Raw genomic sequence first — 13,039 nt, forward strand, 5'->3', positions numbered from 1 at the left:
CCCACGGTCATTAAACGGTGCAAGTAGGTGTATGCCCAGGCAGTATTGAGAAGGAAAATCTGCCACTGTTGTGATAAACTTATCAACAGGGTGCACAAGATGTGTATTTGTGGTCTGGGTTAATTTCAGCAGGTGATAATGAATGAATGAGGAGGCAACATCAAACTCAAAAACGATGAAAACAATGCTTAAAAATAAAGACAGATGAGATAAATTGGTGAAGATGGCACTGAAAGCATGGTAATAATCAACTGAACTATAAAAAAAAAATAAAAATCATCTATCATTCTGAGCATGGAATTTCATTCTTGATTTTAGGATCAGCTAGCTTTTAAGTTAACCACAAGCTGAGATTACATAAAAAACATTTTATGCTGACATGAGTCATCTGGAATCCTACACACAAGACACAGTTTAAAGTGAATGTTATGTTTCTTTTATTACTCATTTTTAACAACAAAGAAACAGACACCCGCCAGACTTGCTCCCACCAATATATTAGCATACATAGTAAATGTGCAAGATATCATCCGACAGCAGTTGAGACATTTTGTGTTGAGATAAAATTTCCAAGCGAAGGGGAAGAAAATAGATATCACACACTTAATGTCACTTTATATATGATACATACTTCTATAGACTTATGTACATCTACACTATACTTGAACAAGATTTTTGGTGTAAGATTATCCAGTTTTGTGGAGATTGTGCAATTTTTGAGTACAAAATTAGGCAAATCAAATATACAGTAACAAAAATAGGATTTTGAATGAGAATAGCACAATAATCAAAATATTATTAATCTCTAATTAAATATTTTAATACAATTTCAACCATAGCTGTATACAGATCCCAATTCACAACAAACAATAAAAATAATCTAAAATAAAATAAAGAATCACAAATGTTTCTGTCCATGGCTACATCTAAAAATTTCTCTTCATGTTTCACTTCAGATGCAAAGATGCTGTGACAGAAGATCAGCAACCACATGTCTCAAATGAAAGACTAAACCCTTATTCCAGTGTGTCTCCTACCTGTTCAGGGTCTGACTATCTAACAATCAGGATTAGGAACTTGGTCCAGACTCTTCAGGTCATTGAGGAAGCTGGTTGGAGTCAGGATGTGAGATGACCCTGTCAGGGAGAAAATGATCATTATATTTGAAAAAGCAAAGACGCAAAACATCTTGAATGCTGCATTTCTGGAGGAAGCAGGTACAACTGTCATGGCCTTTTCGGCAGTGATTGCTTACCTATCAGCACTTCCCATTTCCCATCAGTGGCTTGAGTGACTTCATAAGCAGAACGCATCTCTGAGTGTGACATCCCACCAATCACAAACATAATAAGCCGCGGGCCAGAGCGGCATTCTGTTGGAGATTTCTTTTTGTGCCAGTGTCCAAAACGAGCACTGCTGTAAAAGAAAACAATAACTGAGAAACAACTATTATAAAAGGCTTGTTTGTGAGCCGTTTCAATTTGTTTTGTTTTGTTTTTTTTTAAATAATGATCCATCATAAATCATATCCAATAAAAACAACTACTGCAATATAGTGCAATCCTTCTCTTTGATACAGCTTTGTCAAAAAAACGAACCTCATGAATTCATGTGAGCTTGAAAATCCTAAATATAATTTCCAAAATTCCAAAATAAATTCCAAAATGGAAAAGTTTTTTTTTTCCAGTCTGCAGGAAAACAACGAGCTCTATTTATATTTTATTATAATGATCTGCAGCCTAATCAGTTTCATAATGTTACGAAAGAGGTCAAATAAACCCCTTTAGTCAACCAACTGCCATGTCTGGCCAACACTATATAGCTAGCCCATAGTCTAGTGTTAATATTAATGACTACTCAACTTTAATTCTGCACTTTGCTAAAAAGGAAGGAGACAAGCATTGTGCATTATGCAGATTATGACTCAACCCAAGTCCATCAGTGTGGTCTGTATAAGCACCATCATCACATTGGGTATTCCCTGGGGGATTGCAGACTATTCAAAGCAAAACTGGCTTAATTTCTCCTTTTAAACTCCAACCCACTTTGAAAAAGTGAGTTGAAGCCCCAGCTAAGTTACAGGGATAAAATCTTTTATTTGACAACATTAATCTGTCTGCTCCCACAGTTAACATTTTTGTTGATTAAAAAAAGGCAAAACAATGGACAGTTTCTTTTGTTTCCAGCACCAACCTGACTGCAGTCTGAGTTGTATTGATGGGAGCAGGATCAGAGATGAATGGCCATTGCTTTCTGTCCAGTTTGTCCTCTATGGCATCCTGAAATACAGAAACATGGATGTTTTCAAAAGCTGAAAGCCAAACTGAGCAGGTGTGCCATGAACACCAGAAACCTCATTTTGGTTTTAATACCTTCATGACATCTTTGATGATGGGTGTCCATCTGGAGAGGTCAAATGTGCCCTCTGCACACTCCTTCCGCTCTGGCAGTGTTCTCCCAGCGTTGCGGCCCTAACAAGTGACGTGTAAAAAAAATACTGAAGCAATAAATTTAGAGTACACAACACTGAGACTGTAGCCAAAATGCAATCAAGAAATTTACCCCAGCTATAATGTTACAGCCCAGGTTCTGCAGGTTGGTAATGATGTTGGAGTTTGGCTGTATGTTAGCATGCTGCATGAGCTTGGCAAGCTCCTCCTCCCCGATGCCTACATGGATGACCAGACCCTTTATTAAAAAATGGTCAAGGCAATAACAACACTTGATTCTTTGCTATTCACTCTACATCAAGGCTTCCTTTCACGTTAACCCTTCTCGTTAGCAGCCACAAACACACACAAGTATTAGTTAAAACAAAAAGAGTTGTGAGAAGGGCACACCTTTTTTCTGGTGGAATATGTACAGAAGTATGATGCGGATTTTGTCATAGTCGTCAATTTCTTTGTCGAGGAGCACAGGAACAATCCTCTTCATGACATTTTTCACAGGTTCTCGTTCTGGAGTTTCTCCCATAGCCAGATCCTGTGCAAGACATCCATGGTTAACTATTAACTAACACTGGAATCTGAATTACCAATTACAGCTCAAGTCAGCTGACAGCCAACTCCCAGGGTCTTTGACACAGGATCATCTGCTTCTCAACCTTGACCATGCTATTCCTATAAAAGTGCTGCAATACCACACTTACTCTTTCACTAAACTACATATAAGTTAATGCTGGCACATACGCTACATATGCTGTGAATTGAGTTTTATAACAATCTCAGAATATTTAGTCTTTTTTCACCAAACAGCTATTTTTCATGAAAGAAACTGTCCTAAATTGCACAGTAAACTTCCAAAGCCGCATGTTTAAACCATTAACTATGTCAAAAATAATGGAAAATATTGGCTTCTTAACTTGGGCTTTTATACTTACATCTAGCTTTGGGATTTCCCTTTAATGCAATCCAGGGCACTGTGTGACCTCCCTAAAAATGCTTGCTAAGCTTCATAATGAATTTGGACTAAGCCTTGCCAATAACAGCAAAGCATTTTGTGAGCAGCTGAATATAGACAGCACATAAAAATACAGTCATCATTTTGTTTATAACGCCACACACATACATTTGTATTGGGTTGCCCAAACAATGTAGAACACTTGAACAAATGACAGCTGAAGAGCTGTTGCTGTTTGGATAACACTGACCATCTTAGAGCCAAAATATGGCCACTGGATTAAAGAGGCAGCTTTCAGACATGCTGACAATCCATTAGTGCTGTCAAGTGATTCGCTTACACAAAAAAAAAAACATTAACACTTGCTTTTCATAATGACACAACCATGCATAGCTTATCATTTCCTGTGTGCTTGCCACTCATCTGATACAGGACTAAATGTGGCAGAATACATCCCCTCAGGGAGACAAAGCATATTTAACATATACACAACACACTGGTGCTTGGCTCTGTATTGAACTGTGGCTTTATCCCATGCTCATCTTGATGGAAGGATTTTTACTTTACTAGATAGTACATGTATGTGTTATTAAATGACTTTACACTCAGTAATGACATAACAGCTTCTTCTACATTTCTGTGGATATATAGATGTTGACGTCCGGGCCCAAGCTTATGCAATATTACGATTATGATTCTCCATTAAATATCACCAGACCATGCCAGTGGCATTTGAGCATACGCTAGGGGAGCTATAAATAAAGATGCTATCACATTGAGGTCACTTAGCATGCGGACTGAGTGGGATGGAGTAATTCCATGCCAGATACTTACTGTCAGTGACTAACACAATGAGGCATTCTAGTTGATCCCTTGTAACATAAAAACTACAGATTGACAGGCTGTTTTGCCAACAATGCATGAGCAGACGAATTCCAAGACCAGTAAGCTTAATGGACCAGTCGTCATCTATGGACACCCTTATCTTCAGGGATCAAGAGAACATTATGTTTCTAGATAGACAGATAGATTGATAGATAGATAGACAGACAGACTTCCACAGTACAATTAAAGACACTACAAAGATGTTATCAGAACTGTTTGTCACTATGATGACAATGCTGTTTGTATCCTACTTGCTCTGAGTCTAAATGTTGATGATACTGTCAAAACATGACTAATTTCAACTGTACACCCCACAAAAGTACTGACCTGTTCCACTTCACAAAGCTTTAGAGAGGCCTTGAATTCCTTCATACAAGCTTCAGCAAGGTGCAAGTGAGTGGAGTACTGTGAATGAAAATAGGTAAAGATTAATTATTATTACCTATGAATGAATTTGTACTCGAAAATCAAAAACTTTCAAAGCTACAAGCAAGAGTGACAACTGTGATGAGATATGTTCAACATCCCAAACTACATGCTTTTTCTCAATCAGGATCATTTGTTAGTCCTAATAATGAACAGTTGAGAGAGTACTTTGTAATAAAAAAAAAAATATCACGAGATAATGATGTCAAAGGTGAAAAGATGGCTTTTCTCACCATGCTCAGCTCTTTCTGATACTGAGGCATCTTCTTCAACATCTGAGAGAGATCTTTTATGTTGGCCTGAAATGCAAAACATTTTACCAAAACTGCACAATAACACAGAAATAGTCTTCACATTATATTATGGGAACTTGTAATAACTGAACCAAAATGAGCACTACTCATGAACACTTACATTGTCAGTGCACATTCTCTTGCTCTCACAAAAGGTGCGAAGAAGCTCTGTCACTTTCCTGTAACAGTGGGTTTGGAAAATGATCAGTCATCTTGTGCAGGACCACATTTAATCAGTTATAATAATGCTACTGAGCAACCAACATGTTCTGACACCAATGACCAGAACATGTTGGGAAGGATGACAGAGCAAATCATGTGGAGGTATGACAGATATGCTCATCTACTTGCGACAGACTTACTTAGTGACATTAGCGATGTGCATATGTCTGAGCTGTACCCAGAGCTCATCATCTTCATCCAATAACACTTCTCTCTCTTTTGAATTCCCAATGCCGGTTGTCTGATAACTTAAATAAAACAAGCACATGCATACAACACAAATGAGTATGAAGAAATGACATGCACACTGTCCTGGCAAAACAAACAAATAGCACCTGATGTATAACAACATGTTCACTCACGTATAGATGTCCTGTTTGATGTCTAGCAAGTCGTAGGCCATTGCCTGGAAGGTCAACTCATGTAGAATCGGTGAGATGGGATCAAACCCACGATCAACAATCAGAAGCTGTGACTGCGCCTTCTCTGGACCCTACAAATTGTGAACATAAGGGATATCACCTAATACTACTGAAACATCAGCATGAGTCGGCACTTCAGCAAAATCTTAGCTCCATGTACAGTGCAAATTACAGAGAATGCATAGACAGCGCTGCATACTGATGCACTTCAGATGTGTGGGGGCAAAAAGAGAACAGTAATACATGCCTGTTAAGAGTCATCTCAGGAGCAAGGAAATGTCAGCTAAGAAAGACAGAAAAGAAGTACAGAAAAAGGGAAAGATCCAGCAAAGTAGGAGAGAATTAATCAAAAGGAAAATAAACCCAGAAACCACAGAGACATCCACAACTTGTGAAGGTGAAGAGCAGTAGAATCCCAAAGGATGCATATTCTCATATACGGAAAAGTTGGTTTAGCAGAAAAAAAGCAGTTTAAGAATTCGGTTCACAATTTTTTGAGAAAGAAATGTATTAATGCAGTACAACAGAAAAGGATTGTTATGGATGGTGGGTATACTTAGTTCCTCACCTCTCCCATGCTTGGGTTGTCAGCTTTGTGAGCTATAAGGTGCTGGTGGATCTCTTCAGCCAGTCTAGCATTCTCCTCTGGTCCCCTAAGCGTGGTACACAACAGAATCAGAAAATACATTCAGCAGCAAGTTAATTCCAGTGTATGCAAGGATTCCATACTTGCGGTAACGGATTGCAGGGTACTCCTTAAGTGTGTCACACAGGGTCGCAATCTGCTCGGCCAGATTTTCCATCATTTTGTCTTTTTCTTTATTTGGATTAGAACTATAGAAGGAGTACAAGGAGGTCGGATCATCCAAGGAGAATACCTGCAGGGGTGAAAGGAATTTGAAAGTTTGCCTCAGTTTGTCCATATTATGGCCGCAACAGTCAAGTTACACTATTCAATATTTTTACATTAACCACGGAAAAAAAATACAGTGTGCTCTTGATTGGTTGGAACAAAAACCTACAGCCACACGGCCCTTTGTGGAACAGTTTGGACACCACTGATGTAATGTGAAAGTGTGACTTGTTGTGACAGACCGACATAGACATGACCCCACTCAACTCTATGGAGTATTTTAATGTCTTTCAGGTCATTGTTTTGGTTTTATGGGCTGCAATTCCTACCTGAGACTCATATGGCAGAAAAGCAACATTGATCTCTTTTAAAGTCTTGACAACCTTGGAAACTCTGGATCTCCCAATCTCAGCAAAGAGAGCATCTGGACAAGCTGTGGAAAAATATATTCTGGAACTGTTAATGTTTTGAAATTTGAAAATAAATGATTGATAAATAAGTTCCCTGTAGGTTTCAACACAGTTTTTCAACTACTTACTGTGAGTGAAGAAGATGTGTACTGCTTTGTAAGTAAACGAAGCATCTTTGAAGTCGTTAATGAGGGCATGAACGGACTGTAATTGAAAAAAAATGTTAGTTTTAAAAATTAAGAATGTGAGAAAAATCAAAATCATATGACAGTTGGAACTGTAAGGAAAAAGACATCAGCTAACCTTCTCCACTGGTGAAATCAGATAAATTGCCTCCAAACTAGAGATGGGCTCCCTACGTTTGTTGATGTCTTCCACAACTGAAAAGCAAAAAAGACTCAGTCTAATTAAAATTCAATTATACTAGATTTCTTCAGTTACATTAAAATGAGCTCAAACATACTGACCTGAATTATATAAATACAGAATTAAAATAAATAAATTAAACAATGCTTTTAAATTTGATTAAATTTATTCAAATTACTATTTGTTAAATTAATTAGATAAAATTGAATTAAATTAAATTAATAAAATCACACTAGTTTCACATCAACAACCAAAATCCTGCTCTAAACAGACACTGTAAATATCCCCAGATTGCTCTATGATGTGAAAGGGCCAGCAAAAGTAAAACAGCTCTTGAAAAGAGTGTTGGTTAGTTGTGTAAAGTTTGTACTTTAACGTATCCAACTGATCCATAGAATGCAAGACCATTAAGTATTAAAAAACTTACTGGTCACCCCCTCTGCCAAAATATCAGACATCTTGCAGCAAGAGGACAGAATTCGCATGCTCATGTGGTCCACAATAAGAACCTGAAAAAACACAAGATAAACAAGCGTTATAAATTCAGTATGACAAAATCAGAGGGTTTCTTAACTGTGAGTGGGCAACTGCTACCTTCCATTCTCCATCCTTCTTCACACTCTTGATGACTCCATTGAGGATTTCTGTCGGAGAGAAGAGGACAGAAGAAAAAGATTCATATAATGTTCTACCCATAACATCTAAGGAAACATTTCAAGCTCTGCACAAGGAAGTTAGGTAAAAGAGATAAGAAGTACAGGAATTTTAGAGGTGATCAATATAAAGGCTGTTAGTAAAACAGGAGTAAGGAGCTAAGATTCACAAAGCTCTTATACAATTCATATTAGGCACAACCCTCTCCATGAAGTACGACAAAGTGTGGCACGTAATCTATTGCACACCAGTGGCTAAAGAGTAAAAGAACATGTGGCTTAATTAAAATGTTTTCTTGATGGCTACAGTTTACAAGGGATATGAATGAGAGTGAGAAATAAAATTTAAATGTTGTGAATTTTCATGTCCAAACACAGTGCAAAAGGCTAAAAGTTAGATGTGTGTCTAAAACTCCCTTAATCAGGAACCAGGAACCTTTTTGAAATAATAGCCATATTTAGCTCTTGCATGTACCAACTCTGTGGGCTGGGTGAGACTTCCTTGTGTCATACTGTTGAGACTACAGTGTATGAAGATTGGACAAAAGAACAGTCACACAGAAAAAGTCATTACATGTAGTGTGGCTATTGTTTAGGCCATCATGTTCTCACCGGGATCTGAGAGACTTACCACCTCAGCTTAAAACAATAATTTAGGAAACCCTGAAAATGTCTTTCAGGCCATAAGATTTCACTGCCAGTGTTTTTTAATAATACTTCTAAGAGAGGAGAGTGTGGAAAGAGACATAAAAATGAAGAACTACAGTGATATGTTCCACACTCAACATCCTTGTTTAACATCATCAGAAACACAGCAGTAACGCCCAAATACAAGTTTAACTCAGCAGTTAATCATGAAGAAATCTTCTTCACCTTCTCTTAACTATCATTTTAATGAATATATTATGACCTGTTTCAAAAACAGTGTTTGGTGTTGGTTGGTATTTGTTTTTAGGTCAGGACTATTAAAATAGGACGGCAGAACTGTGTTCTAGCTTGCACTAACATATATTCAAGCAAATAAAACTGCCTGCCAGAATATCTGAAAACTAGCTGGCAACAAATTATGTGAATGTAATTTCAAGAAAATACTAAAACTTAACATGTTTTTTCCATAAAATATTTTGGACCAAGTGGAAAAATTCATCACTGACAAATGTCTTGTTTTGCATTGCCCAATCTATTTCCAGGCAGGGAACTGGAAAAGTGTCAAAATATATGCATGGAAATTGACCTGTTTGGCTCATTACGTTATTTAACTTTATTCTGAGTTTATTCCTAATGACAACAGATTTCATTTGGAACTGTCAACAATGACAAGGGAGGGGAAGCACTCCCATGCTTTAACTCGAGTTACAGTTGGTCTGATCTCTGAATCCTGGGCAAGGTCAGGGTTACCTGTATTACCAGCACATACCTGAAGATTTCGGCAATTCTGAGCAAGGGTGTGTTCGCACTACACTCCTAACCTATACAAGAGCAAAATTTACAGCCGCAGAATCTCCTAACCTTGGACAAAGTGAAAAGGTTGAATTGACGTTATATATTATTTTTGAACAACTTATTTCCAGTTCTTAAAACATTATGTAACAAAGCCATATATAATTTTAAATAAACATTACCATTGCATAACGCTATTTGTCTTTGAACTGATCTGTATATATAGTATAACAATATATTGATTATTACATCTAACATTTTTATTACTAATTATATTAGATTTATATAGATTTGAACCAGTCAGTAACACTAATAAAATTTTGTTAGCAAAGATGCGATTCTGTTGATACTTCACAGCTTACGCCATACATTTTCCAGCTCATTTAGTCCATCATCAAGTGAAGTTGCAGAACTTCCTCCTAGGTTAGCGAGCTAACGCTAGCGTAAAACTTCACATTATTTGCACTCGTTAACGTCGCGACCTTTTTTTGTCTTTCTTCGTCCGCCAAATGTTACAACAACACGCCACCATTTCCCCTGTGAAAATGTTGTTTCCAACATAGGCAACGCAACAATGCTACTTTTTTTTTTTACCCATGACTAACAGTATTTACTTCGGTGATGTTAGCATTTTAACTTGGACTGAAGCAGGAAGAAACCCTTGCTGGACCGACGTCCCCAGGAATGTTTCGTGTTATGAGCTGAGCGTTTGTTTATGTAACTGCGACGGGATAAGTTCGAGTAAATCACCCGCGTCTGTTAACTGTAATAAACTTCTTAAAGTAGATACGCTAAAACGAATGTGTCACTTACTTTCTCCAACTACCGCCTTCAGCCCACTCGGTGCCATCTTGACAGCAGTCTGCTGGCTAGTCGGTCACTTCCTTGTCATAGCCCGTGAGCCTAAAGCACACAGGTTTTGACAGTGAAATATTGCCCTCTACTGTCTGAGACCACATCTTGTGCACGGTCTATGGTTGGAAAAAAAAAAAAATAGCGATAGCATATGTTTCGCTACATTACCTCCAAAACAGGTTTGTCCTAAAAAAAAAAAAACACCTATAATTCCTTTAGTCTTGTCTAAAGATTCTATTTAACCTGTAACTATAGTAGTTTCTTTTTTAACGATCAAGTATAATCATGGATGGATTTTAAGACCGATTATAAGTCGTTTTGTAGCTCTGTGGTCGTTTTACATCTTTTGTAACTAGAAAACTAGATAACTAGACAAACACTGACTGTCTAGTTATCTAGTTGTCTAGTTTTTGATCATTTTGTGGCTCTTTGCACTAATTTTACATTTATTTTACTTGTTTTGTGTCCTTTAGGTTATTTTGCATCTCTTTTTAATTACTTTGTGTCACTTTTATTCATTCTGTGTCTGCTGTTGTTTTGCAGTAATCCAATACAGAGGCTCTGGTCAAGAGGCCCACTGACCCCCTAGAGCTCTGGGCCTGTGCCCTGTAGGCCCATTCGGAAATCCATCCTTGAGTACAATAAAACATCATCACTTTGCTTTCAACATTTATCACAGGATAACATTTATCAGTACAACACATCATAAAATATTACACCACATTTTGAATCTGGGTGGCGGCTGAGGAAAAAAGAAACAGCTGCAAGAAAAAAGTACACACAGCCTTGCCAGTGTCTCAGGAGACAGACTGTGAGAGATCCAACTGGCCACTTTTCATTGCTAAATATATTGGAGGGTATCATTTGATGGCCCTCGGGAAAACCGTGTCATCACTTCATCATGATGGATGAGAAGTGCAGAAGTGTCAGGCACGATTGTTGTCAGGACACATCCAAGGCTCAAGATTGTCTGGACAAGTCAAGCACAGTACTCTCACATATATTCATGCTTGGGAGATCACCAACTGTCCTGGTCTGAGGAGGCTCATGTCATATTCAAAAAGATTTATGACCTGTTATTCTTAATAAAGTATACATCTAAAAAAATCAGATGTTTCCCCCCAGTTTTCTGTGGAGGGTTAATAATGCCTAGGTAGCTCATTGGAGTGTACATCTTATAATGTTTGGGTCAGCCGGGTGTTGTCTTTGAACCACTGTAAACAAACAACCAGCAAAAAGTTTTAGTTTCTCTTCACTTTTGCCACATGCAGGCAATGAGGGTTACAACAGCAGTTTTCTGTTTAAAAGCTGCTGTTCGTATTTCTGTAACCTGCAAAATGTAACTGAAGCATATTTTCTGCTGAATAGTAGGACGTGAACAGAGCTCTGTTCTGTGTCCCCTGTCACACAGTGGAAAAAGGAAGAGCGCAGCAGCTCTGCAAGGGACATCACTTTAAATAAAAAAATGACTAAAAGACAAAATTTCATTTATTTTTTTATTTTCTATAAAAGAGATGAGTTTATTCAATTATAACAGACTTAATCAGAGACCACTCACATACCAAACGATAATTGGGGAAAATGTTTGAACAAAACCCCCAAAACATAACATGTAACACAAAATAATATACCTGAATAAAGCAAACTCTGGGCTGAGCTGCGGGTCAGCACATTCTCTGTAGAACTCATGGCACATTATGTCCAACAGTTACCGTGAAACAAAAAAAAAAAAAAAAAAGAAGGCTAAAAAGGAATGAAGTTTTTTTTTTTAACCCTTTCAAAACCAGTCTAATAATAAAAATTATATATTCATATATGGTGGACTTCATAGAAATTAAAAAGGTGTCTTAAGCACAAAACAAATTCTCCTGAAGTACTGTTTATCGGTTTCTTCTCCTCTTCAATAGAATGCTTATCTACATTTCAGAACATGCCTCCTTGCACCACACACTTAAAAAGAAAAAAAAAAGAAAAAAAAAATGAACAAAAACAAAACACAGTCACACAACCATCCAAATTTACACAGTCACACTCACAGACCAGACTCAAATGCTAGTGTGGCAACGCTGAAACATATCTACCTAAAATCTGCTGATTGAACAAAATGAGAAAGTAGTTGTCAGGTGTGTACACTCATAGAAGTCCAGCTAAAACTAAATTTAAAACCCGAATATTGACAACGGGTAAAATATAAAATGCTGTCTTTTCCTTTTTTTATTATTTTTCTTTTTTACACAAACTCTTTCAAAAATCTCCCTCCCCGTTCAAATATTACACCATCCGTTCCTGACGCACCCCTTTCTAAACCCCCTCAAAGTGTAATATAAGCCAACGAGAATTGCAATACAATACAGGCACTGGAGAAAAACACCATAAGAGACAAAGCGGAGGGGACGAGATGCATTCGGATTTCAACCCATCCCTGGTCCAAATAATGTCTCCGAGAACAGAATTATAACTCACATCCACTATTATCGAGAACAAGAACAAAGATATAAAGCAAAACAGTTTTTTTTTTCAGCGTTTTCCGATTCATAACTTCTGCAGTCGTTTGTCTTTTTATTTTGTTTTGTCGACAATGTGCCCTCGGTGACGAGTTGATGCAAAAAAAAAACTAACTAGGAGCTCCTTCCAATTCCTTCAACTATTTTTTTACTAACCTGGTTCAAGTAACAGCTACAGAAAGGTGGTAAGTGTTTGTCTTATTCCCCTGATTGTCCCCTTCCTGTCTTGAACGCTCTGCTCGTTGACATTCGATCAAAAGGGAACAGCAAGGGGCTCCTCATCCTCTCACTTCTTAACTGATCCAGTAGTG

The 13,039-nt window shown here is 37.6% G+C and overlaps 1 protein-coding gene across 3 annotated transcripts; it reads right to left on the reverse strand.

Annotated features, from left to right (window-relative positions):
• Positions 1-420: 420 nt before the first annotated feature.
• Positions 421-10,291, reverse strand: stxbp2 (syntaxin binding protein 2). 3 transcript variants are annotated; one of them, XM_041063635.1, is made up of 19 exons: positions 10,183-10,291; positions 7,871-7,920; positions 7,704-7,785; positions 7,214-7,290; positions 7,039-7,114; positions 6,830-6,933; positions 6,377-6,525; positions 6,216-6,300; positions 5,588-5,718; positions 5,366-5,473; positions 5,125-5,182; positions 4,944-5,009; positions 4,612-4,689; positions 2,841-2,982; positions 2,563-2,669; positions 2,373-2,471; positions 2,194-2,279; positions 1,256-1,413; positions 421-1,136 (listed from the first exon to the last, which is right to left on the reverse strand). In XM_041063635.1, exons 1-19 carry the CDS (start codon positions 10,217-10,219, stop codon positions 1,057-1,059), a joined length of 1,773 nt encoding a protein of 590 aa, XP_040919569.1. In that variant the 5' UTR covers positions 10,220-10,291; the 3' UTR covers positions 421-1,056. The 3 variants fall into 3 exon arrangements, with proteins under 3 accessions (XP_040919569.1, XP_040919568.1, XP_040919570.1); XM_041063634.1 differs by having other exon boundaries at positions 1,256-1,416; XM_041063636.1 differs by having other exon boundaries at positions 1,256-1,416; positions 10,179-10,197.
• Between the last annotated feature and the right edge of the window lie 2,748 nt (positions 10,292-13,039).

The sequence above is a fragment of the Toxotes jaculatrix genome, chromosome 18, assembly GCF_017976425.1.
Source record: "Toxotes jaculatrix isolate fToxJac2 chromosome 18, fToxJac2.pri, whole genome shotgun sequence".
Taxonomy (NCBI): Eukaryota; Metazoa; Chordata; class Actinopteri; family Toxotidae; genus Toxotes; species Toxotes jaculatrix.

Excerpts from the sequence above, each read along its gene's own strand:
- stxbp2 (XM_041063634.1), bottom strand. The coding sequence starts at position 10,219 with ATGGCACCGAGTGGGCTGAAGGCGGTAGTTGGAGAAA. Across the intron at positions 6,301-6,376 it reads CCTGCAATCCGTTACCGCAA|GGGACCAGAGGAGAATGCTA; the intron begins GTATGGAATCCT and ends TACCACGCTTAG. Across the intron at positions 2,983-4,611 it reads AGCTTTGTGAAGTGGAACAG|GATCTGGCTATGGGAGAAAC; the intron begins GTCAGTACTTTT and ends TGTCTTGCACAG.